At 43.5% G+C, this 27,366-nt stretch overlaps 1 protein-coding gene across 1 annotated transcript in view; it reads right to left on the reverse strand.

Moving 5' to 3' along the window:
• LOXHD1 (lipoxygenase homology PLAT domains 1) overlaps positions 1 to 27,366 on the reverse strand; it is a 77,010-nt gene that overhangs the window by 24,402 nt on the left and 25,242 nt on the right. Inside the window, 9 exon segments of the mRNA XM_075739711.1 lie at positions 6,179 to 6,296; positions 10,747 to 10,874; positions 13,613 to 13,798; positions 18,238 to 18,244; positions 20,000 to 20,094; positions 20,096 to 20,149; positions 20,151 to 20,203; positions 24,796 to 24,919; positions 26,343 to 26,552. Coding sequence (XP_075595826.1) covers positions 6,179 to 6,296; positions 10,747 to 10,874; positions 13,613 to 13,798; positions 18,238 to 18,244; positions 20,000 to 20,094; positions 20,096 to 20,149; positions 20,151 to 20,203; positions 24,796 to 24,919; positions 26,343 to 26,552 — 975 coding nt within the window.

Consider the following 27,366-nt stretch of genomic DNA (forward strand, 5'->3'; position numbering starts at 1 on the left):
AACAAACAGTATGCAACAGATATTAGTCACACTGTCTAATGTGTCATGGGAAGGAGCTCAGATGCTGTGGTGATAAGAACAGAATAGGAACCTACTTAGAAGAAGCCAGTGAGATACTCCAACAAACACCCTAAAATACCCAGCTTTATGTGTCCTGTTCAACGTGGGCTCAGTGGAGCATCAGCCACTGGGAGAAAGGCATTACACTTGTCCACAGCAACACATAGCAGTAAATTCTCACTAAATTGGGGGAGTTGGAGGGAAGGGAGGAGACAGGGCTGCAAATTACCATTTGTATTACTGCCTAACAGAAACAGAGACCACACCTGGGTGTAGCAGTGCACCAGGAAACAGTGTTTTACAAGGCATATCTCTGCAAAGGCCATGGAAGCATGAGCCCAGACACTTCTGTGACATAATATTAGGAAGAAACGAATCATGGAGTCATGGAAAATGTTAAGTTAAAAGGGACACTTGGAGGTCTTCCCACCAAGTACGGCTAACTGCAAGGCCATGTCCAACTGAGTTTTGAAAATCTTCAAGGGTGGGAGATTTCCCCCAGCACTCTGGGTCCCTATCCCAGGGAAGCACCACTCCCATTAGGAAGATTTTTTTCTTTATCTGATCACGATTTTCCTTGTTGCAACTTGTGTCCATTGCCTCGTGCCTTTTCACTGAGAAGAGACCGGATCGATGGTCTCTGTAACCTCCCTTTAAGCACCAGAAGACTGTAATTAGATTCCCCCAGCCTTTTCTTCTCAAGGCTTAAAAACTCTATTTACCTCAGCCTTTTCCAGTACGCCATGTGCTTCAGCCCCCTGACTATCTTAGTGACCTTCCGCTGCACTCTCATATATCAGCCTAAGAAACTTATAAAACTTATCTTAAGATAAAATGTGCTCAAATTCTGTCCTCAAACTGCATGTGTCCTAGTCCATGGCCTTCTGTTGACCCCAGCCAAGCTTTGCCAGAGCCTGCAGCAGTTCAAAAGAACATTGCTCCAGGTTATAAAAGATGATTTTAAAGCAGGCAGTAGCTATACGGAAGCTGAAGCAGTAGTCGTGCTATTTGTGCATCATATGGTTCTGTGGGTAGGACACTCTTCTGGGTTTCTCTGCCTGATGCTAAACAGGGATTTGTAACACAGCACCTTCATCCCAGAGGTACAGGACATTTGGGCTGTCGAAGCTGTCCCACTTTTCTAAAAAGCTGCTTATTCACAGCCAGTGACACTATTACTTTGTGGTCAAAAAACTGCTCCGTGAGTCAAGAGATGTTGAATCAACATCTTTTTTACTTTGAACCAAGCAGAAATCAGGTCTCCACCACCCCAGCTGGTGCCCTCTCTGATGGGCACAGATGAGAAGGAAGTCTACTCTCTCAACTCAAGGGTGTGTGAACAATATCTACATCCTCTTAGGAGTCCAACCTAGAAACTTTGCTTTGGCTAAAATTTGCAAATGTGAATCATGAATAATCTCAGGTTGACTGAAAATGCCTTTTTTTTCCCCTTGGGGCACCAACTCTTTGCTGGAAAATGTTCAGCCAGCTCTACCTCTGCCCTGCTCAGGAATAACAGCGACACTGTTAGTAGCAAAATGTCCCGAGCAAAGCTTGCAGGGAAATGTCAGGAAAGCAGCGGGGGGTAGAAGCAGATTAGAGTTGCCAGCTGGAGTGCGCTCACAGACAGGGAGATCAGACCTCTCACAGATCAGCAGTCCGTGCCCAACGTTCCAGATGCTGTCTGGGAAAAACTGCCTGGCTACTAAAACTGCCGGAATAAAATGCCCTCTCTTTCCATCCCCAGCCTCTCACCCAGGGTGAGTGACTTCATCCACATGCAGCTTCATGTAAGCAGTTAGCAGAGCAGCCTCTGTTCTGAGATACTGCTCCAGAGAGGAGCCGACAGCAGAAAGAGATTCATTTTACAAGCTTTGTATGCTCAGGGGACACCACAGCAAGGGAAACGGAGGTAGCAGGAAACCTGTTGAGGGGCTGATTGCTCAGTCATAACGTGGGCACCTCACCTACCTTACCAAGCACGAACTGCCTAAACGCCAGGCATCCAGCCCAAGCTCATCGTATCGACCCTCCCTGCGGTCAGTGGTCTGAGCTGGGTACCACCAGGGAAGCAACGCATCCCACCCAAGCGGGGGGCAGGTAAACAGCCATTGAAGGCATCTCCCCCTCTCTCAAGTCTATCTCTCTGCTGACCACAGAGGAGGCCTACAAGGTTTGGTAGAAGAGGTGAAAGCTGAAAGTAGCTTCTTCAATGACTAAAATAGCACAAAATGAATCCCATCCTACAAGGAGATGTTTGTGGGCATTGCACACACAGAAGATGATGCAGGATTTCAGTTTCAATCATAAGGGTCAAGAAAGTCATCTCAGGGAGCTGAGCTGAAACTATTTTTATTTCCTATTTATTTATATGTTCCTCTCAGAAAAATTAACTACAGCTTGGCTACTTTACATTGCATCTAAACCATATTTTAGGATACCTAGAATGTGCTGTGGACATCCTGCATGCTTTTAAGCTCAAACTTCATCACTAACAACGCATGGATTTTAACTGGGCTGTAGAACACCTATAAAAATGAAAAGAAAGTGGGACCAGTGTCTATGAATAAAATGTTGGTAATTTGCTTTGTAGCTGAGCAAATATCATAGCTGACAGGAACTTTAAACCAGGAACTTGAAATTAATTGTGTGCTGCATGCTGTATCAGAAAGGATTGACGTCAGACCATTTGATTTACCTCCACCCAGCCTTCTCCCAGCTGCAGTGTAAAACACGCTCTCCAGGGACGCACACCCCACTAACACCAAAATACACGGGTCCTGGAATTTGTCTTTAAAGACTCGACCACAGTTTTTTATGGTTCTGTTGCATGTCATTAGTCTTTGCTTAAAAACAGGGTCCTCTGACTGTAAAACAAAAAGACTTTGTTGCAAAGAGTAACAGTCAGCTTCAGCTATAGGATGAATTGTCTCAAATTCTCTTAATCTCCTTTATATAAAGGAAAAAGAACTGAATAAAGACCGACTGCCACATTCAGGATTATTTGTGATGTTTGAATGCAATGCAATTAGCGTTTCATTAAGGCAGCTTCTTATCTGCCTGGCTTTGACAGCACAAAGTAACATTAAAATTCTGAGGGAAGCAACTCTGCAGAATTCAACAGTCTCACAATTCCTGTTATTTTGCTCAGACAGCTCTCATCCTGTCTTATTTCTAGTTTTTTTAACTTGGTTTCTAAGACACTGGGCAGCAGGTGAAATCATCATGTGGAATGAGGAACATGCTATCCCAGGAGGTCATTTCCAAAGCATCCATTTAGATAAGTTTCCTAATTAAAAATCACAAATTTTTTGCAGTGAGGATGGTGAAACACTGGCACAGGTTGCCCAGAGAGGTGGTAGATGCCCCATCCCTGGAAACACTCAAGGTTGGATGGGGCTTTGGGCAACCTGGTCTAGTGGAGGGTGTCCCTGCCCATGGCAGGGGGGTTGGAACTGGATGATCTTTAAAGATCCCTTCCAAGCAAAACCAGTCTGTGATTCTATGATTCTATCATCGGAATTTTCAGAAACACAGAGCAGTTTCATGGTAGTTTGATGTGGAAGAACATGAGATTCAGCATTAAGTCAGAGGAAAATATCCAAACTCTATGTGTCTCCCAGCAGTGGTGAGATCAGAAAGTGTTGCTCAGCTTTGGAGACTTTTCAGTATGTCATTCTGTGTATAGTAAAAATCAATAATATTCATTCTGGCCCAACACATCACTAATCATTTTTTTTTTTCCCTGTAGAGGATTAGGTATCAGAATTTAAAACTTAGTGCCACTTTTAGGGCAGTTTGAATCTTTGGCACCAAGTTTATTACTTCACTGAGATTCTGAATGAAATTTCAATGTATTTTATCTAGACAGAAAAAAAAAATATGACTACTTCCCTGCTTGTAAATTGAATCGTTTGGCTGTGTACAACATCATTGATAATTCATGCATTTTAATTGGTATTTATGCACTTCTATTTCTGGTAAACTAAAAGCAGTATAAATTATGACCAGCAACAGTTTACAAAAAGACCAAAGAGAATTAAAAAGATCATTTATTGTTATTTTAATAGAATGAGAAAACTGAGAATATCCTGTAGACAAATGGAGCAACAAATGGTTAATTACGGGGTTGATGGCTTAATCTAGCTTTTCATTTCACTGTGCTAGTTAGCACTAACTGTGAACCATCTGTCTGAGAGTTTAGCACTACCCCCACAAGTATTTCATTATGCAGTTTTAATATGCACTTTTGACAGAAATGGAAATGGGCTCAGATCAGTTTTCATGTCACACCAGGCTACATGAGTTTTCAAGGCTGGAATACAAATCAGTGAACACAAATCCTTCTTTGCCTCTTCCAGAGCACTCCTGTCCTCACTCTCCACCTGGGAATGTAAACGCTATGTTTACCTTAGCAGGGAAGGTGGGAGAGAAAAACTAATAAATAAAGTTCTCTGCGCACCATTGGAGTTAGAAGATCCTCCGTGCTGTTTCTCTAAGAAAAATAGAAACTATGGGTACGATTTTCAAAAGCTTCTAACATCCTGGTCTCAGATAGTTGCGTGCACAGTCTGCCTGTTGCTTCTGTAGAGCTGTAAGAGGGCCATAAACCCATCGGATGAGCCCTTTTTGCCCATTTCCCTGGGAAAGGCTTGCTTTGGGTGGGACAGTCCATCAGGCTGAGGCGTTGGAACGACTGGACCGAGTTGGCAACAGGAAGGTGGGGAGGTGCTACCTACCACTAGAGGTACTGCCGTCCCTTGCCTTTGAGCAATTGCTAATTCATGACTGCAAGATCTGGAATGTCTCTGGATGAATAAGCTTCATTTGATTTCATTTTATATGAACATGATTTATAAAACTCAGGGGAAGGTATGGGGGAACTGGCAAAGGGAGTTTGACCAAGATGAGTGAATCAAATCAGAGAACAGATTGAGTTATTCCTTAGGCACAGAGAGAAAAATCATGTGTCTGTGGCATCTATTCAGAAGATATATGCTGGAGGTCTAATGCTTTGGAAAGTTGCATAAGAAAAAAGTTGCTGAACAAAAAGTTAGAAGTGGCAATGCTCAAGTAAAAAAGGCACCACGTGACAGAAATTACTTTTAGCCCATGATAATGGAGGTGAACAGCAGTTCATCACTTCACTGGAAACCGGTGGCCGCCTAGGACCAATGTTTAGAAACACGTTATTGATGGGAAAAAGAAGAACAGCTTCAGACTAGTCGAAAAGGATAAAAGACCCAATAAAAAAATCATGCACTTTTTTTTCTGATCATGGGTTAAGCTATTGGGTCTTAACCTATTCTCGTAAAAAAGACAAGATACAGAAATCCAGCAGGATATCTAGTCCAGGAAAAGCATGTTTAATAAACATGGCAGAGATGTGTTTCTCCCTTAATGACATCTGGTGGTGTAGAATCAGCACATCACTCCATCTCTATCTTAGAAATATAATTATAGGGCCCCATAACAAGCAAACTACATTTAACTGCCCAAATATAAGTGATCTTAAAAAGGAGATAGAGAAGATAAAGGCAAGCACTGTGCTTTTGTGCAAGATAGGACACGAGGGAAAAATACAATCAACAGAAGCAATGGGAGCCATTTTGCATGCTCTGTTCAAAATGTGAGAAGAAAACGACACCTCGCTTGTATGAAAAAGAAAAGAAAGATATCTGCCTGTGTGCTAGAGGGAGAAGGGAAGGGGAGACATGGGATGCTTCACCTGAAAGGATGGATTATTTGGAAATGTCCCACCCAGCCCTGGCCCATGGTAGCTGTCTGTCCCACGGGGACAGAGCAGGAGCTGAGGGCACATCCTGGGGACCAGAAAATATTGCCAGCCCCCTAGTAGCAAGCCAAAGCTCTTTTGCAGGGAGGGAGAGTGAGATCTAACAGCAGAGCAGAGACTGTAGTAAAGCTTTACAGCACAGCTTTTGCCCTTGCGCTCTTCTTTTTTGACTCAATTCCAGCAGGAAAACACCATGAGAAACCAAATGCAAAGAGGCAGGACATGAATATAATCAAGTCACTCGCTGCCTTTCTCCTCTTTCTCAAGGGCTGAGAGGCTTCAACACAAGCAGGTTGCAGAGACGCGCGATATGAAATGCATTACCCTTTCCAGGAACCAGTGTGGGCGAGTCCCCTTCCCGTCTGTCCGGATCCTCATCTTCCTGAGGGGTGCGATATCGGCGATCTCCATGATGAAACTGTCCTCTTGGCCTCGCTCAAACCTGGAGGGATTGAAAGACTGAGGAGGTTTCCCGCTGCTTTACAGCATCGTTGCATCTTGATCCCCTGTCCGTGCTGCCATTCACATCTTGCCAACAGCCTCAAATTAAAAGTTGATGCGTGCACTTTATTGAACTTAAGATTTTCTGTCCTGCAATCACTAGCTACTGTGCTTTTGGCAAGACACCTCAGTGCAGATTTGACAGGGATTCCTCAGCCCCTGGAAAATCATGCCCATACGAGGCACCTGGAGTCGTTCCAGGCAGCCTGCAGCATACGTTATCACTCTGGGATAACCAGAAAAATACACACTCACAGTCAGGTTTCTGCACATTGCCTTCCTCCTGGCATCTGCCCATGTGCCTGCCCTTAGCCCATCCCAGCTACAAGGCAAAGCAATTTTGCTTAATCTTCTTTTGCTAAGATGCAGCAAGCAACTTTGCATTTGCCGTGGTGACAGACAGTTGCTGCAGCTCAGCTAAATATGGCAACTTGATCACAAGTCAGAGCCTAACACCTAAGTTTAGTTAGCGCAGGCAAATTGTATTAGAAAGGAGCACAAACCAACTGTCCTGCACTCCCCTCCTGAATTTGGGGAATTTGGCTTCGCAAACTAGCTCCATCTTCGGTAAGAACCAGCGTGGGTTTGTGTAACATTGCATGAAAGATCTTACCCTATGCTTGGCTGCTGTATATAGGCACAAGGGTGCGTAGGAACTGCTCATCCATAGCAATCAGCAGAAAGCAGGAAGAAGAGAAAAACAGCTAACATATGCTTCTTGAAGAAGATATTACACTGGCTAGGACCGCAGCTACCTTACCTCCCTCATAGCATCAATGATGCTAGGAAGAAAGCCTTGCTCCAATGAAAGTGCTGTCTCAGGCTCAATATTACTCTGTGTGGAGCAAGTGTATTTTCTAGGTTTGCCCCAAAAATCCTCTGGCAGACCTGCTGTGGGCTTGGAGATGGAAATCCAACCCCTGCTAAGTTGAAGAGCAGCCAAATCATGGGGGTCTACCAGGCACCACCAGGACCACTGTGCTGTTGAGGTTCCTTCCTTGTGCGAACTTCTCCTTGTGAGTTACCTGAGCCTGCTGAGAGGTTTGGAGAGAGCTCTGCACACTGTGGGCACGACCATAGCATAGACAATCTATAATGACGACATCTCATTCCTGCCAGTGTACTCAGACTCCTATAGCTGTGCAGTGCCAGGATATAGAGAAAAAAACATTTCTTTACCAACTCCTGCTCCGATTACAGCCTGCAGCATGAATGTGATTATCCTCACACCATTATCTGAGCCCGCATGGCTGCAGATGTTAGCAATAGGGATTGGCTCCAGCCTCTCAGTTTTCATCCAGGCACTGCTTTGCCTGCACTCCCAGAGGCGTTCGGATAGGGTGTTTTGGTCCCAGTCCATTTTTAGTTATTAAGGGTTATGTTTGCTCTTTGAAAAACTCCCCTGTCTTGTTATTTATCTTTCTGTGGTACCAGGTACCAAGATAGCCGGTCTCACTGCGAGAAAGAGATTGTGCTTTTGTGCCTGGACTGGATTGATTTCCACTTCTATTTATAAAAAAAAAAAAAAAAAAAAAGTGTGACCCTTCCAGCTTGAATTATCCCATGATCCTACGATCAGTTTCCATTACAATCACTATTACTTACAAACCTTCACAGAAGTCTGTCATTTTGCTCCTTTCCACGCTGAGCAACTCTAAGCTAAACAGGCAGTCAGCAAAATAAACCATTCTGTATCTTCAGTAAATGCCCTGTTTACAGTTTATAAGGCTGATACCCACCTGCTACTTCCAAGAAGTCATTGTACTAGATGATAGAAACAATTGCTGAAGTGACAAACTGGGTGACCCAAGAGCTCTTTTCTATCCCTAATTTATATGAACATAAGTCTGAAAAAAATTGAAGAGGGAAGAAGTATCCGGACAAGCTGACTGCCACTATTCCTTTTCTAGTACACTGAACCATTCATCTAAGGGATTTCATTAAGCTTTCCTACCCATGCCTGCACTTATAAATATTTCTATTGCCCAGAGGTCTTGGCAATAACAGTAATGTAGCTAAAATTGCCTTAAATCTGCGGCAGGTTAGACAGACATTTCTTCATAATGCACTAAGCTGCTGTGAGTGACTTGTCACTGGATGGCCCCAATAAAGATGAAGTGCCTTTTACGATTTGGGTGCAGCGGCTCTCACCCATCCCTTGCTGCCGGTCCACAGGCTGGCGAGATTTCCATGTGAAACAAGCCAGGGAAGTCTGTGTTGTTAACAGCTGGATGAAGACTGGTGGGACCGGTGTGGAAACAGGCAGTATGTGTATTTGGGGACATGCATGTCATCTGCAGAGGGTGCTAACAAGATGACAAGAGCTCTGTGCAGTTGGAGGTGTGATGCAGAGTGCCTTCAGCTAGCAGAGATGTGTCAGTACATCCCCAAAGGATAGCAGAGCATCTTGGGGATATGAACATTAATAGCTGTGTTTTACATCTTCTTCTTTATACAGCCCCAATGAGTTTTCATCACCTTTTGCAGATCTTCTACTGAGAGAAGACAGCCCAAGCAACTAACAACATAGAAACTGTATGGCCCTCCTTTATTGTGTTTTCATAGCCTTATAGCAGAGGTTATCCATCCCACCTGCATAGAAAAATGTGATGTTTTTTTATAGATCACATAGTTTAGGGATATCACTTGCCTGGCCAGTTGAAGCAAAACTGCAGTCTCTCTCTTGAGGGGTTGGACATGTCTTGGTCCCCTTTAGAGACTTTTGGCTGATGTATCCTGATGTGAATTTTGCTTTACTTTTAAATACAAACACAGTCGTGGTTCATTTTCCCACCTACTAGAATTGAATGTTGGGCTTAAAATAGTGGAAGACAGATCAGTTCGGGATTGCCTGGGGTCTTAGAAGGACGATGTCACGGATAGCCAGGCACGATGGTAACCCAGATGCATTGTGCTGCATGTTGGATGTCTCTCTGTGATGCGGATCAGGGCCAAGAGCTACGTCTTTCTCTATGACTCAATGGTGTTTCTCATGGAAAGTTTAGTCAGCAACACCTCTGCTGTGTATTTTTTTTCAGAGCAAACAAGGCTTGTACTTGTTACTAACTAAACACATGAAGGTTTCAAGCTTAGCCGAACGTGCTTGCCCAGACACCCACTCTGCTATGACAGCTGCAAGTAAAACATCCCTTGTGCAAACATCTCTATGCAGGGAGCCTTATCTTCAATTATCCAGCCCACACATGATACGCAAAGCTGCGGCAGAGGAACTGCATCGCCAGGAGGCTGGAGAAAGTGTCCAGCATCACCTCAGCAAGCTGAGCTCAAACCATGGGGCCAAATGTTCCAGCCCTCCTGACGCTCTGTAGATGCTTTGCTGACTAAGATCAGAGGTAGTCAAGTAATTAAATTTAAGTCTGATGAAGCCCATCTCTAAAAGGTGGTTGGTGCCGTGTTCGTTCTTGAGCATGCCAAAGCTTTCTGTACTGAGGGAGGTGCTGGGAAGGAACAGGAAAGCGTTAAGAAATGGATTGGTGGCACGTGGGGTTTTTTCGCTTACGGAAGTGCTGGCGTCAGACTAGGGTTACAGTCTTTGAAAGCTGTTTATGCTGAAGAAAACAGGATATTTCACCTCTTTAGCAAAATCAGAGCATGCAGTGTGGCAGTCCATGCAGCCCACAGCCCATTTCAGTCTCTGCACCGTAAGGCCACATCTGGGCAGACAGATGTCATCACATGTCCCTTTTGTGCCAGCTGCAGACAAGCCAGCTCCGGTTCCAAAACCACGCGGTTACAATAGTGTGGCACAGAGCCCAAGCTAAGAAGCCCACTTCTCAGCAGGGCCCTGGCAGCCCCTACACAGCTTCTGGACCAAGCTGGCTCACATCTGGACAGCTCAGCGAATGAGAGGAGCAGATGGAGGAGAGTCAGCACCTTCCCATCACAGGCACTTCCCAAGGCAGGTATATGCATGTTGATTTGTCTTTCTTTCATTGTGCAGTTACTAATGCATTCCCATTAAATAATGTTTAAATTAAATTACTTTTTTTTTCCACAAAAGGTGCATTTTGCAGAAATTGCACCTGTGGTTTCATGCGATGTCCACAGTTCCTCTTGGAGCTGATGCAAGACTTCAAAATTCATATTTTTGTTCTCAATGCTCATCTCTAAAGCCATGAGGAACTGGTCAAACAAAATTTCTGCAAATGACACAGGTTGATTCCTCTAGCTACACAGGGCTCTCCTTTCCTCCACTCTGCTAAATACGTTATAATAACACAAGGGGCCCAGTTCTGAATCTATAAAGTCAATGGGCATTTATCTTTATGTTTCAGTGGGAGCATGATCAAAGCCTCAAGTACTTCTTGACTTGACACCAGAATCTGTTATCACTCTGCTTCTAGCTAACAAAAATGACAAAGTTACTGTACCTGTCTCCATTTTTATCCAGCTGCATCTCTTCAGTGTTCCCATTGGATCCAAAGACAGTCATGAAAATATTGGCGTCAGTACCGCCGCTTTCGATGTCTCCAGTCACAACCGTGACTTCATAGAGGATCTGGTGAGGATTTGAAACAATCAGAAGGTCTCATTTGAACAGCTGTCTTTAACCCACACAAAAGCCTGGGCAAATTGCTAGACAGGCTCTGCAGAGATCTACTCCTTTGCCAGAAATGGTTACAACACGGCTTCTTGGGTTCTCTCCACACCGTGGTTCTCAGAGGCAAAGTTAGAGATTGCACCTTGCTACAGGACCTTCCTCTTTGCAGCATCTATTACTTTTTCTACAGATTTTCTCAGCTTAGATAGACTCAGAGAGACACATGTTCATTTTGACAACCACATGCTTGAGGAGCGATGAAGACCTGGTAAACTCCTTCTCCACGGGAGTCACAACCCTCAGGTCAGTGTGTGAGTTTCCAACCCTCTGCTACTGCCACCTCCTCGTGGCCGCCTCCCAGCACTCCAGACCTATATACTACACCAAACTTTTGCCATTTTTAAAAAACAGCTCCCAAAGACACAATTTTTCTTTCCCTTGAGTGCAAAATGTTTCTTCCATATGTTCAGTGTCTGTCTGGGCAACATTTACTGCAACATCCCTGATAACTTTGAATTCTATACATCTGAATGCTCTCTACAGCAGAAAAAATGCAGCTATCCCATTTCCCAGTGGGACGTACACTGCTGCATTGAATGCAGAGTGTTCCCAGATCTTGCACATTAAAGGTATGCCAATCTGTGAAAAGATGTTTTGCAGCATTTTCACCTTATTAGCCTAGCTTTGTTCTTTTCTCCTGACATGTAAATGATAAGATTCAGAATAAAATATTTCAAAAGCGTGTGAGTCCCAGGGGCTGACAGTGACATTAAGACTTTCAGGCCACTTTCAAGATCATTCCTATGGTAGCAAGACCTTTGGATTTAAGAGGTGGAAGAATAAGAAGAAACAGCCTCAACAAAACATATTTCAAATAGTGCACTTCTAGGCAAGTTTTATTGGCCTGAATTGTGATTGCCACATAAATAAGCAGTGCAAAGAAATAATGTCATGGAAAAAATTATTTTTCATATTTGTTCAATCCTGAGTAATCTGCCCATCTCATATTCATCCACACACATTTTACATCATAGCAGAGCATCATATTTGCTCCAGGTGGGAGAAGAAAAACTCTTTTACAGATGCATTGAATGCTTTAATGACTGTGGTGGACATTAACTAGTTTCTCTATGTATGAGAAGGCAAATACTCAATTTAAAACACAAATTGGGAATATCAAGCCAAGAAGAAAATTAAATTCAAATGGGTATGTATGGCTAGGCAAGAGCCAAGCAAAACCAAACCAAACAAAGCATGGACTTTCCCAAAGCCATTAAAGATATTAGTTTTCTTTGAACTCTAGAAATAAATAAATAAATAAATAAATCGATAGATAGATAGATAGATAAATAAATAAATAAATCAGTTTCTAACTACAGCTATTTACAAGGGAACAGTCCCAAATTCCCTCAACTAGGAGACTGATCAGCAAGTCAAGTGCACACTTCTGATTTCATGTCTCAAGCAACTTCCCTGATTTCCTTCAAACATTTCAAGAAGTTTCTGGCCCAACATCACAGAAAAAAATTTAGTTAGATGTGTCTATTTTTGGCATGCTTATGAAAATAACTATTCAGGATTGGGCTTTTAAAGGAAGACTGAATATAAGCCTTCATTAACATTCAGTTCAATCTATAGACAAGCCATCAGCTCACCAACAGGAGTTTGGAAACCTTATCCAGGAGGTTAAACAACTGATGGGAAGGTTTTAAGTGATTAAATTTTAACCTTGGTGTTCAGTCTGAGGGAGGTTTTTCCCCTCTTAGATCAATTCTACCATTGAAACCTGTGTTGAGTTGTTGAATCCTTCAGAGATGCTAAAAATGTTATGTTTTCATGTGTCTCGGGAAGAAGAAAGATTTCAGGAGAATATCTTTAGCTTGGCAATCAAGAGCAACATAAAGAAAAATTAATGTACCATGAAAGTGTAACCTCACTGTAAACAGGAACACATCTATAGAGATTTTAAACTGCCATACAGGTATTCAACACAGTATTATTTTCCCATTCATCCAGACTATTATTTCTCTTATAAATCTTGCATTCAAAATCAGCATAGCTCACCTTTCCAATTTGTACTTGGTGGAAATATGGCATAGCACACATTACTTCAAATTTCATATGTAAGGATGAAAAGACTATACAGGTTTTTTATTGCTTATTCAACTTTAATCAGTTATTCATTTCAAAGATCAACCTTACAAATATCTCCATATTTCAACACCTTCCAACTATTTCCCTATCTCATACTAGAAAAGCTGACATGTAGCCGTACTATGCAGAGATTAAAACATCTCCACCACTCTAATTTGATGAGTTAGAAGTATCTCCTCAGACAAAACATGATGGAGTTAGATTGCAGCAAAGTGTTCACCTTGCAGCTGCCCCACTCTACGGGTGCTCCAGGTGTGGTGACAGGGTAAGGACATGATGCTGAACTGTGTCCTGTGCTCTGCCCTACCCGGTCCTTCTGCCCGTGCCACGGCTGCATCCAGCCAGCATTATTAAACAGTGCTCTAAGTGATAATGACATTAAACCATTCCTAAAGATTTTGCTAAAGAAATAACAAAGAAATGCTCTGCAAATAAAAGGCCCAAACCACATGTGGAAGACAAAGCACGAGAACTGCTGACACAATCTATATCAGCACAGGTCCATGCAGCAGCTAAAGATGCAGGATGAGCCTAGAGCCTACCTTGAGGCCAACGTTAACACAATCCGCATCCAGGATATTGAGGATTCGTGAGGTGAGACCATCACCTTTGTCTCTGGCCAGCCAGCACTTACAGACAAAGTTATACATGACACCTTTGGTGGGCACAATGATGGTGAGCTCTTCCACCAGCCAGCAGCTCTCAGGGGTAGCGCCATCATGCCCCACCTGTGAGAAAACAGCTGCTGGTTAGAGGGGATTTCTTCAGAGAGACCCTGATTAGATGTTTGAACTAGTGATGAGGGATTAGTAGTGTTGACTACATACATTGTCACACAAACCCCATCCACAGTGGAATGGAGCAAGCTGCAATACTGTTCCCACCATTGCTGCCCAACAGGCAAGGCATCAGTGTACAAGGTAGCTGATGTGGGCAAGGAAGCTCAGGTTATCTGCTGCTGTGCATGAGGGAAGTCAGGACACTGCCCGTCCCAAAAGTAAGCAAGGTAGACTGGACTGACCTACATGAAAACATGTCCAGTCTCTTCCTACTCTACTTCTGCTCCGTTGACCTCTATCTGCCAGTTTTCTGATCTCTACAGACCCATGTCTCTATCTTTCCAACGCCTTCCACTGCTGTTGTAACACTTAGAAGTGGCTATCCAAAGCTTCATAGTCAAGATGAAAGATGCAGCTAGGCGGACAACCACATGCATTATTCAAGTAGTCCTTCCTTCACAAAACCACATCTAAGTCAACTATATGTATCAGATTGTTTCTCTGCTTCCCATCTCCTTAAACTGCAAAAGCTCCGTGTTTGTACAGGAGCCAACAGATCTACATCTGCAGCTGGTTGATTTTCAAGGACCATGAGATTTTCATGCTCAAGAATGGTCCATCCTGGAGAGCAGGAAGTCATGCAAGACTGGCAGGAAGTATGCATGGATGAACAAGGGGCTCCTGACAAAACTTAAATGGAAAAATGAAGAATACTAGGGGTGGCAATAATACAGAGACACTGCCTATGCATGCAGGGGTGAGGTTAGGAAAGCCAGAGTTCACCTGGAGCTGAGTCTGGCAAGGGCCATGAAGAGCAGCAAGCAATGCTCCTACAGGTATCTCAGCAGCAAAAGGATGCCAATGGTGCAAACTTCTCCAAGAAACTGCATGTGTCCCTCTTAAAGAATGTGGGTAATTCATCCCAGGGCACACTTATAACCATAATTATGTATCCCAGCTGATGTTCGAAACTCAGCCAGCCAGTCATGCCAATGAGCTATCTGTACATAAACCGTTGAATAAAAGAGCTACCTGCAGTTCATTATTTTCAGAGCAAGTGCTGTTTGTATTGTCACTAGGAAAATGAGGTCCTTAGCTCTCACTGTTTTTGTTTTTAAATTATTAGGATCTTTAGGGTTGCTCAGAAAATAATTTTTAATAACAGGTTCATCTAGGGTGATATATCTGTGGTATCTTCTTTTTCCCCAAAAACCAAGTCATCTTTTTTATCTGACTGTCTCAGCCATCACTGCTATTAGGAGTATTATTACTATAATAATGTCTGTGCAGCTGCAGAAAATTAGAGTTAACCACTAGGGAAATTCAAGTCTACAATGGATTCATTAATTCTCAGATTCCTGGGGTGTGAGGTGAATGGGAATATAACACTCGCCTTCTCATTCGCTCCCTGTTGGCTTGGCTGCCCTTCTCCAAACCCAAAGGCCCTCTGAGAGTCTGCACACAGCCTCGCGAGACCTGTTGCAGGATGGCATAGATGAGGCAGTGGGGAAAGCTCAGGACAATGGCTTTGCAATGAAGCAGGGACGGAGCAGTTGGAGAGAAAATCCCAGTGAGCCCACTGAGGTCTGCTGCTTTTTTGGGTTCATTACAGCCACTTCCTAAAGCGTCCATCCAAGACATTGCTAGGTACGAGATTTTCACAGCAACCTTTAACTCCTTTGGTGTCAGTGACTGGCCAGAAGAAAGCATCTTGCACATCTGGTTGCCTTGGAGAACCTGCACACAAGCAGATTTCCAAGGGCTCTTACACTGTTGTAAAGTCTGGGATAAACTCATCCAGTGCTGAGTCTTCCTTATGGCTGGACTTTTAGAGCAGAGCACTGGGACTTGTCTTTCAATTCCAAGCAAATCTTTAGATAGACCATGTCAATACAGTGAAGGATCCAAAGCCATGGCCACACCAGCAGTGTAGCCTCGATGTGCATACCAATATCACAAGAAGTTGTTTGGGCTGAGATGTTTGAACTAAGGTGCATAAGTCCATGGGACCTGATGAGTTGCATCCGTGGGTCTTGAGGGAACGGGTGGATGAAGTGGCCAGGCCACTCTCCATCATATTTGAGAAGTCCTGGCAGTCTGGCAAGGTTCCCACCAACTGGAAGAGGGGGGACATAACCCCCATGTTTAAGAAGGGAAAAAGAGAGACCCAGGCAACTACAGGCCGGTCAGTCTCACCTCCGTGCCTGGCAAGATCATGGAGCAGACCCTCCTGGAGACTATGCTCAGGCACGGGAAAAATAAGGAGGTGATTGGTGACAGCCAACATGGCTTCACTAAGGGCAAATCGTGCCTGACAAACTTGGTGGCCTTCTACGATGGGGTTACAGCATTGGTGGATAAGGGAAGAACGACTGACGTCATCTACCTGGACTTGTGCAAGGCATTTGACACTGTCCCACATGACATCTTTGTCTCTAAATTGGAGAGACATGGATTTGATGGATGGACCACTCGGTGGATAAGGAATTGGATGGATGGTCACACTCAAAGAGTTGTGGTCAACGGCTCAATGTCCAAGTGGAGAACGGTGACGAGTGGCGTTCCTCAGGGGGACCGGCATTGTTCAACATCTTTGTCGGCGACATGGACAGTGGGATCGAGTGCACCCTCAGCAAGTTTGCCGATGACACCAAGCTGTGTGGTGTGGTCGACACGCTGGAGGGAAGGGATGCCATCCAGAGGGACCTGGACAGGCTGGAGAGGTGGGCCCGTGTGAACCGCATGAAGTTCAACAAGGCCAAGTGCAAGGTCCTGCACGTGGGTCAGGGCAATCCCAAACATGACTACAGGCTGGGTGAGGAATGGATTGAAAGCAGCCCCGAGGAGCAGGACTTGGGGGTATTGATTGATGAGAAGCTCAACATGAGCCGGCAGTGTGCGCTTGCAGCCCAGAAAGCCAACCGTGTCCTGGGCTGCATCACAAGAGGTGTGACCAGCAGGTCGAGGGAGGTGATCCTGCCCCTCTGCTCCACTCTTGTGAGACCCCACCTGGAGTACTGCGTCCAGCTCTGGGGACCCCAGTACAGGAGAGACATGGAGCTGTTGGAGCGAGTCCAGAGGAGGCCACGAAGCTGATCAGAGGGGTGGAGCACCTCTGCTATGAGGACAGGCTGAGACAGTTGGGATTGTTCAGCCCGGAGAAAAGGCGGCTCAGGTGAGATCTAATTGCGGTTTACCAGTTTCTTACGGGGCCTACAAGAAAGCTGGAAAGGGACTGTTTATCAGGGAGTGTAGTGACAGGACAAGGGGTAATGGGTTCAAGCTGAAGGAGGTCGATTTAGATTAGATGTTAGAAAGAAATTCTTTACTGTGAGAGTGGTGAGGCACTGGAACAGGTTTCCCAGGGAGGTTGTGGATGCCCCATCCCTGGAAGTGTTCAAGGCCAGGTTGGATGAGGCTTTGGGCAACCTGGGCTAGTGGAGGGTGTCCCTGCCCATGGCAGGGGGGGTTGGAACTAGGTGATCTTTAGGGTCCCTTCTAACTCAAACCATTCTATGATTCTATGATTCTACGAACTAAATAGAATGACAGAATTTGAAGGCAGCTGGATCCTTGTGCTGTTTTGAAAATCTTTATAACTCATTCCCACTGTCCTTGAGGACACTGTTGAGTACTTCACACCACCCAGACTAAGATGCACAATTTGCTCTGGGCAGCTTGCAATCACATTGAAAAACCAAACACAACAACAGGGGAAAATAGAGAATTTAAGCTGTAGATAGAAGGAAAAGATGCCAAAACAATGGGATTTCTTGCTTTTTCTGGAAGGTGCGGAGAATATTAGGGACACCTGAGGGTCATCCAGGATCAGGTCCCTAGTCAGTGTAGGGACTGGACTTGCAACACTTTACACTCCATCACACTTTACTCCATGTTTTTTGATGGAGAAAGGCTCTGAACCAGAAGTGGTTTAGAAAATGCAGACAAATGCAGGAATCTTCTGATCATACCTGTGTCTCTCTGCAGCAACCAGCAGTCTAGGAACAGAGATACTTTCATTCATTAGGAGAAGAAATATTAAAACTTGTTTTAAGAACACAGTATAAAGTGCCTATACCCAATAACTTGTATTATTTATTTCATGTCAGCGTGTCTATTAAAGTACACCAGTAGTAAATATTATATCTGTAGGCTTACAAGACAGGTATAAATGAGCCCCCGTTCAAATTACTTCATGTTCCACTGTTTCTGCTTTCACTACAGTATATTTGCAGAAGGAGAATAATACCAAAACTAGAAGTGGCATTATGCTGCAAATCTTACGATCCTACTAAATCCTGAAGTCTACTGCCTGGGTTATATAGAGGGCTTGTGGAAACTTAATCCCCATGCTATACTATTTTCACATGATAACTCATATTCAGAACTTCTTGCCTTCTTCCAGAAGCAGCCAAATGCCAAATCTGAGAAAGAATGGGTTCCTCTCTTTTCCCAAGTAGATAACTAGCAATTTTCTGCATGTCCTTGAACACTGCAATTTTCTACAAGGAAAATATGGACTGATTCCACAGCAACCACAGCAGACTGGCACACTGATGTCATTGCAGGGATGTGGATTAACTAGAAGAGACCTTCCAAGCAGCAGGCACTACATGAAGGAAGGCAGGCCAGGAGCAGACAGGTCCTGTGGCCCACGAGCTGGGGGGTTGCAAACTAAAGAGAAAAATGAGCAAGAGGTGAGGCAGCAGACAGGTGAGATCACTAAGGATAGGGGTGAAAGAGTGCAGAAGACCATCACCCAGCTTGAAAGCTATATGTTATTTCTTCTTCTAGCTCCACATTTATATTCATTTGCAATCTTTATCTTCTTTCCCATTTGTAATCTTTTTCAAATTATATTTTTTCATTGCTTCTGCCTATTTCCAAGTATCTACTCCTGTTTTCTCCTATTCTCTACCCTTTCCTCATCCTATTCACTGTCTCTTTTCCAACATCTCTTTCGATTTGTTTCTTCAGCCTGCTCTTTCTGTCTCTCTGGACACTGAGGGGTTATACTGGCTTTTCCTCCCTCTCTATCCCCAGCCCATGGCTGTTTCCATCTGCACATGGTCTGGAAGAGAAAGATTATGTGCTTGTTTCACTTTCAAAGTTTGATGGGCTAGACAGAAAGTGCCACTAATACTCATAATAACCAGGCATTTGAATGCATTAAGAAAAATAGCTTGATAATAAACTCAAGTCTAGTACGGAGACTTCTCAAGGTGTCAGAATACATTGCTTGAACAAAAGCTAATGGGAGTGCTTCAGTCTATCAGCTGCTACAACAGGACATACAACTGCAAAGATTCTTTAATTAATTAGGATTTCTCTCTTTATATTTCTTTCATTCATCTCCCTCTGAATACACAAGCATATGCACCACAGGTAGGTTTACTGCAACACAGGGCATGGGGTACAAAATAAAATTAAATAGGCTCTTGAAGTTCTCAGATGCTGTGGGTTTCAGCTCTTGGAGGCTGGAGCAGGCTTTCAGGAGATGGAACTGCCACATGAAACAAGAATGATGTACACAAATGTGTTGGAAGATTCATGTGAAGTTTAAGGTCAGTGATGGTAAGTCTATGCAAATGCTGTCTCCCTGAGCCATAGCAGAAAAAATGACTCCTGTACTGAAATCTATTTGTGTAACGTTCCTTATGAACAATGATTAATTTTCTTCTCTAAGCTTGGGTCCTCCAAGCTGTGAAAACAGTTTTCATGTTTAGCCAGAAAATTATACAAGATGTGTTTCTCAGTGCAGATACAATTTATGAAAGCCAGCTGGAAGTCCTGTAAAAACCATCTAGGAAAAAGATTGATGGAGGACTGCATCCTGGGAACCTTCACTGCGTCTGTCATTAACCAAGAAAAAACAGTGCCAGATATGGGACAGAACTGGGACATGTTACGACTTCCTTATAATTCAAAATTGTCTTCTGCCTCCCAAGGATCTTGGGTTTGTAAGATGTAAAGAGTACTTATTTTCAGGTCCGGACACATGTGAAATCTCATTAGCACATCCCTGTTTACATTCCTTTTAGATGCAAGTACCTTTCCTGCACTGCTAAGAATAACAGGAAAGTGTGTCGTCTTTGGCCACATACTTCATATGCCTCCAGTACTTGCGCTGCATTCACAAATTACCTCCACTTTTTGATCTCTCCAACATCTAGGCCCCAAACAGAGAATTTCTCTACGGAGCCATCTGCAAACTCATCTTTTCCTTCTGGGAGATCCAGCCACAGCCCTCTCCGTCTGCACTTTCTGAGGACCCATGATGATGATGTACACTCTGCTGTCCAGTGCTGGAGTCGTATTCTGTGCCCGTCGTGACGGTGATGTGGTAGGGGATCACTGCAACAAACAGAGGTTTATCATCAGAAAAACCCACACACATACACATTTACACGAGACTTCAGAAAATCAGGGACTCATCCCATCAGAGTGTATGCTAAATAGGTTCACATCCCATTGAACTCGTTCGGAGAAGGGATAATAACCACACTTCACTGGGCTACAAATGTGCATGGGAGACTGCTTTCCCATACACACTTGGGACTGAATTCTGCAAGGGTTATTTCCCCAGACAACCCCACTGGCTGCAGGGAGGCTGTAAGTTCAGATTTCTCCCTAACAGACAACAGAACAGCAAAGGGCTTGAATCCTTATCTACACCAAGAGACCTTCCTGAAGTTGAGACTGAGCACCTAAATCTTAAATAGGCTATTAGACCAAAGTGATCTTACATTCACCATTTGATTAAAGGCAAATAAATCTATGCTGACTCCAAGGTAAACCATCGCTGACTGAATGTCCCAGTACAAACTGCAAATGTTCTCCTTTGTGCTTTATTCAAGGACTGCTGTGATCTATGGGGGCAGCTCAGGGTTTCAGCATCCTTTTGCAAATCCAGGCAAACTGTGAATAATCCTTGTATTAAAGGTAGGTCACTCCATAATTTTACACATCATAGAATAATATTGGTTAGGGGAAAAAACCTCCAGGACAAGTCTTGGGACTTAGCAGGTTTTTTCTGTGGTTTTCAGAAATTTCAGTTCAGCTGTTAAAAGGAAGTGCCAGACTGCTTTTCAAGTGCTTTCCAGAAGATCATTTGGGTAACTGGGCGGGTGGTGCAGAATTAGACATTGAATACTCATTTGATTTCTCAGAACATTTGTGCAGGGCTGTTCAAGCCATTCTGACGAGACTCGGAGCTCTGAAACTTGCCTTGTCACAGACTCGAAACAGCCTGGCTTCATCATCTCTTTTGGATTTAAAAAAAAAAAAAAAAAAAGGGTTTATAAACCTTGACAAAAAACTCAGAATATGTGTGCAATATCAAGGAAGGCAAAAATTCATGCTGACCAAATCTGTTCTTACCTCTGGCCAGAGCAGAACCCAAAGAGAATCACTTAGCCCAGTCTGAGGATTTTGTCTACCAACACAAAATGAACTGATGATTAGGCAAGACTTGTTCTCCGCTTTATGGTGTCATTTACATTTCAGTGTGCACACCAGCATAATGATATGCAATGCATTCTTCACAAAATAACCAGTGGAGCTGCTGGTATTAGCAGGAGAAAAGGGCTTAGCTGTAGGCAAGACAGATTTTATAAGAATATGTTGAGGGGTAATGTTTAGAATAGCTCCAGACTCCTCTTTTAAATAAAGTATATTTTGAATAGGGATAAAAATTTTCTGTTACACAGTTTTTGCCCTGTTTCCTGTGACAGACTAAGATCACAGAACTACCGGGATTTCCAACTGGTGTTGCATCCTAAAGCCAAAGTACTTGAAACACCTATTTAAAAAATGAGAACTATGAGAAATTGTTATCATTTCCTACTTTAAATAATGGATACAGAGACATGGAATAGCTTGCTACCAGACAGCAGGACACACAGCTGTTCTTTCCTCTAAAAACTAGAAAAGTGATCCTTTAGTTTGTTTATATCTTCTCTCCATTGTCTCCCCCTTTCTCTGGGACTCCACAGTTCTACTTCTTCAAATGTGGGAGAATGCAAAACCTGAGGTATGTGGCGACAGCAGGACACCACAGGTCCTCCAGCCCATGTCCCTTTGCCCCCTCTTTCCTTGAGTCCCTGTGCAGAGTTCAGGGCCGTTTGAGGGCAACGTGTTCCCCCCTCACAGCGGTTGGGTTTCATTAGGGATGTAGACCACACCATCTCCAGCACTGCCTTCAAGCATGGAGCAGGGTTCCCAGTTCAGACACAAGCAGGTTCCTAGTCAACAGGACTTTTCTCTGTGCTCCATCCTCACATCACCTCCTGGTTCTCAGAGGTAGTCACCATGTGAACATGGGAGAGTCAGAACTGGGCTGCTCAAACTGTCACTCCCTTTCCCAGGCACCTCCCACTACCACTTTCCCTAATCAACTAATTAACAGCTGGCTTTTTATCCAGCTCGGAAGGTGGTTGTCTGGCTCACACAGTCCATCTTATCTGACATTCCTTCAAGATGAAGTTTCCTTAATGAGACCATGCCACTGCAACAGAGACAGTCGTGATGACGAGCTCCAGGATTCGGAGAAGAAAGACCACCCTGGCGCAGCGGGGATGATGGGAACTATCCCAGCTCTGCTGGGAGATGGGTTCTCATGGGAGATGCTGATGTTTTACCCATTATTTGTGAAACTACACGGAATGCCAACAGTGGCAGATGTTATCCATTGTCTCAACACAGAAATAATATCAGAAGGAACATGGGAATGCGATTATTTTTCATTTGAACACAATATGGGATTATAAAAGAAGGATTGCCCCGAGACACATGTTTTGCAGATCAGGTTAAGCAATGTGCAGCATTATGTCTGCATCACAACTTAAAGGTGTGGGACATGCAACCCAGGTATCACATCACAAACCAGCTACTGGGCATCTGCTGAGCTGCAGGTAACCATTAGTGTGAGTTCCCTTGGACCATGTCTGTGAAAGCTATCTCAAACTCCTAAGCCAAATTACATCATTTTACACTTGGCTTGCCATCAAAGTTTAAGATAAGTTTAATTATTTTGCACTTGCTGTGGAACTAAGAGCACATATACAGACAGAAACTGTGACAGCTGCTGCCCAGTTACTTGTTACAACACAGTATCTTAACCATACATCTAAAATCTTAATCTAAAGCTAAAAGACTCTGTGTAGGATGACAACAAACAGTAAGTGCAATTTAGATGATAAGTCATTGTCCTGGAACACAGAGGTGGTTAATCAAAAGATACATAAATATAGAGGGGAAAAAAAAAAAAAAAAAGCCTGCGTGGTAGAAGTTATAAGGAAATATCAATGGACTGGGGAAGTTTTCCACAAAGGTTAACCTCAGCTGATGGACACTGATCTTCCATCCAGACTTCCTTCACAGCCAGGACGGAAACAAAACCTGCACAACTTTCCCACTTCATATTGGGCACAGCCAAGGCAAGACTGGCCCCCCTGCATGAGAGCTGGCCTTTGCAGACACAGTCCAGCGTATTTCACTTCTATAACTTGCAATCCAGAAACAGATTTTTCTTTTATATTTGGCTTTGCTTTGTCTCAGGAACCAGAGCCTAAAGATGAAACTCTACACTAGAGCCATCAACTCTTCCCATCAGTTATTTGAGTGAGAACCTCAGTCCAGAGTTTACGGACTCCTTGTCTTTCAGTGACAGCATTTGCAGACCCTCCTCTTCTGCCCAATTATAAGAGAATCCACCTTATAGAAAAGAACAAACTCACCTGAGTGTTCCCAGGCGAAGCTTGTTTTGTGAGAGCCAAGAGGCTTATCTGTACTCCTGCTCAGCTCCCCGTATCCCACTCCCCTCCCAACCCAACAGCTGCTGTGATGCAGCTACCTGTAAGGAAAAAACCTAAAGGGTTCTAAAATAAAATCACATTTAAACTCATACTAAACAGACATCTGTGGTGATGAGGTACTACTAACCTAATCCTGAAAAGGGGAGATGGCTTAAGCGAGGCAAATAAGGTCTCAGGAAATTCAAAGCCTTCTTTAGTAATTCAGATCTAATATGCTACATGAAACATCATCTTGAGTAGGTAGGTCAAAGAGATATAGGAGGGAAAAAAAAGAGCTGACCAGCAACAAGAGCTACTTTAAGGAATCATGTGGAAAAGGAGCCCCTGGATAATCCAAGGGAGGGTCTTTTAGTGAGAGCATGTCTGACTGTGGTCCCTCTCACTGCAAAGAGATTTGGATGCTCTGAAGGACACATCAGACAAAATTATACAAAATTTACATAAATTCTTCCCTTAACACTATCAGACCCCGCTGTTCAGAGGGCAGTGTCACTTCTCCCCACCTCTGAAGTGCTGTCTGCAATGAAGTTGGTGTGGAGGAAGAGGGAGTATGATTCCTCAGGTGAGTGGGTTTCTTTCTGAGGAGGCCCCATGGATGTTGTTGACTAGCTCCTTTTCCACATTTGGTGATGTGGATGCACTCATCTAACTTAGGCATCTGAGGCACATGGTTTGGATTGCAGTCGCCCATAGAAGTCCCCTGTGCCTTTTACCTCACCACAACAGAAAACAAGGCATACCCTTGAATATCACCTACGTAACAATACTGTCACATTGTCCAAAGAACCTCACTGTTTGCAGAACTTATATCTGCTGGCAATGGAGAAAATTAATTCTGACAACATCACAAATTTCCACAGGAGAGAAAGAAGAGGGTTGGAAACATTGAATTTGCTGTGAACTTCATGGCTTATTCCACTGTTAGGATCAGAGAGCTGTAGCTAAAGCCCAAACACAGAAACACAAGCACTGATCCAGCAATTCCCAAAGTGGTCACAACACAAGGTGAAGAGAAGCAATTTGCTGTTTCTGCCTCTCCTTGCTCTTCACCAGGATGAACGCAACCGCTCAAGCACTGAAGGCCAAGAACACATGCATGCATGCAAGCAATCAAACATGGTGCTCGCTCACGTGTTCCTTCTTCTGCTGCCTTGACCAAGCTGGATTTTTTCATCTCCTTCAGGTTTGCATTGCTGTCCTGACTCGACAGGCTGAGAGACAAGTCGTCCAGGCTGTTTCGCTCGCCATCATAGCTCTAGTCAGAAGGCATGTATGGGAGGGTAATGAGGTTGAGTGCTCAGGTGCTGTCAGCTGTTCCCATGTGCCGCCAAGAACAACACGAAATGAAATCCCTGTAGTTTCCCAGGTAGCTTTTTGCTCAATGTAGCTCAAATAAACGTGACTTGTAATTTACTGCAGGTCATTAGTTTCCTTCATTGGTAACCTTGACAGGTCATTTTGGATGCATGTTATAATAAAAGAAAACATAATGGACGTGACAGACTTTAATGGTGTGTTGTGACTTTGCTACCTCTGTAAGAAATAGCCACAGAAAATTCAGACGGATGTGATGGTGCCAGATGTGCTTATCATCAGGGCACACACTGTGGTGTCAGACTAATTGAGCTGGTACAGGTCAAAGAGTGTATGGGGGAGAGTACTGCAAAGCTGAATGATACAAAACATCTATTGCATTTGAGGAGTTAGTGAAGATGCATTCAGTGTCATTATCCAATAAACATGAGGCTCTCACTTCGCAGTCATGTGATTAAAAAAACCCCACTATTACCTTTTCCTCATTATGAATTAATATGAGCAACAGGGTAAGTATGGCCACAAGAATTCATAGCATCATCTGCTGCAATTTTATGAGGGACCATATGGCAATACTCATCCATGGTGTAACTCTTCTTACATCCATTCTGTTGTATTTAGGGTGAGTCTGTACCAACTTCATTGATGATAATTTTAGTGGTAATTGTCAATTCAAATATCTACTGTATTTTGCAAAGTGGACTCCTTAAATACAATAGACTTTATCAGCTGCTTTATTATGCCTCACTGTATAGAAGCAAGAGAGGTCTATTAATCTTGTTTGCTACTTTTAATTAGTGTATGTACCTCGAATTCCAATTAGCTGTATTAGCCTGATAAAGCAAACAGAGAATGTGCAAGAAAGGGCATTTCACTAAAAATCATTTGGTGCTTTTAGCTATAGCAAAGAAACTAGATTTTTTTTAGTGTTTGGCATTGGTGGAAGGAGTTGCTGAAGAGATAAACCCATCTGGTTCAATGGGGATGAAATCAAAGGACCCAATATGTTGGCTTGTGGACTTTGAATAGTGGAACCATAACTAACCTACTTTGTGGGCACAGCAAGGAGAGCAGCAGGGATATATACACAACTGGGCATCAACAAGGCACTTTGACTCTAGGGCTGAAGAGTTTTCTCTTAGACTTCTATATTTTCCTGTTGAAACTACACATTACAGAGCTAGTGATACTGGGCTGAAAGTGGCCATACTTTCAGCACTTGTCTGAAAATCGCAAATTCAGTTTGGACAAGTCAAAAAGCATGAGTCCCTAATGATCTGTCTTGGACTTCAACCAGATATTCAATAATTTTATATTTATTAGTAGCAGTGGGTTGGGATTACAGCTTTGAGCCATAACCGTACCTGTTCATAAAGTGTACGCTCTATCTTTTTGTCCTCTTTCTTTCTAGAGAGCCAGCGCTCACACAGGAAAATGAATGACTCCTCTGTGGTCTCATCCAGGATCTCTACTTTTTCCAGGAACCAGTCAGGACTGAACATGCTATTGTCATGACGAATCTTGATCTTGTACAAAATGCCAAGGTCCACAGCCTGTATAGTAAATGTATCCTCCTGCAGGGTGTTCAACAGCAGTTAACGAGCTCTCAACAGATCATCTACTGGACAAAAGCAAACGGAGACTACAAAGGACAATATGTGTTTAAATTCCGTCTCACATGACGGTGTTTGATTAAAAGCTTTGCAGCAGTCTATAGAGAGAGGCATATATCCATGCTAAAAATGTTCTGCAGGGAAGTGTTTTGAAGCCTGCTTCTGCTATTAAGGGAGCTGCACAAAATGTCACTTTTACAACTAATTACAACTCTGCATTCCTGGAATTTTACATCCTGATTTTTAATTCTAAGTAATCTAAGGCTTTCTAATCCAGTCAGATTTGTATGGGCAATCCAGATAAGACAATCTTTGCCATCATTATATGCGAGTATCTCCATGTGAGGCTGTGAATGTGACTCATGGACTGACCACAGATTACCACTTTTGGAGTTATTTTGTCAAACACAGCTGCAGTTTAGGCCCCATCAATTTATGATGCTCTGCGGTGAGTTACAATATATACTATGTACATGTCAATCAGTTGTATGGAGGCTACGGGAATGAGACACCTCAGGATTTGTGTGGTCTCAAATCTGCATCTTACAATTCAAGCCAGTTTGTATGGACCACGCTCATAATTTATCTATCAGTGACTTCACAGAAACATCTACCCATGTGCTGTGGTGCCTGTCAGTCATAATACCCAGCTGACAATCCACACAAAGCATTTTGAGAGGCAATGAACATGGTAAATGGAATCAATTAATTCATCCCAGAATTTGCCCAGAGAGGTTGTGGATGCCCCATCCCTGGAAGTGTTCAAGACCAGGTT

The sequence above is a fragment of the Balearica regulorum genome, chromosome Z (genome assembly GCF_011004875.1).
Source record: "Balearica regulorum gibbericeps isolate bBalReg1 chromosome Z, bBalReg1.pri, whole genome shotgun sequence".
Lineage (NCBI taxonomy): Eukaryota > Metazoa > Chordata > Aves > Gruiformes > Gruidae > Balearica > Balearica regulorum.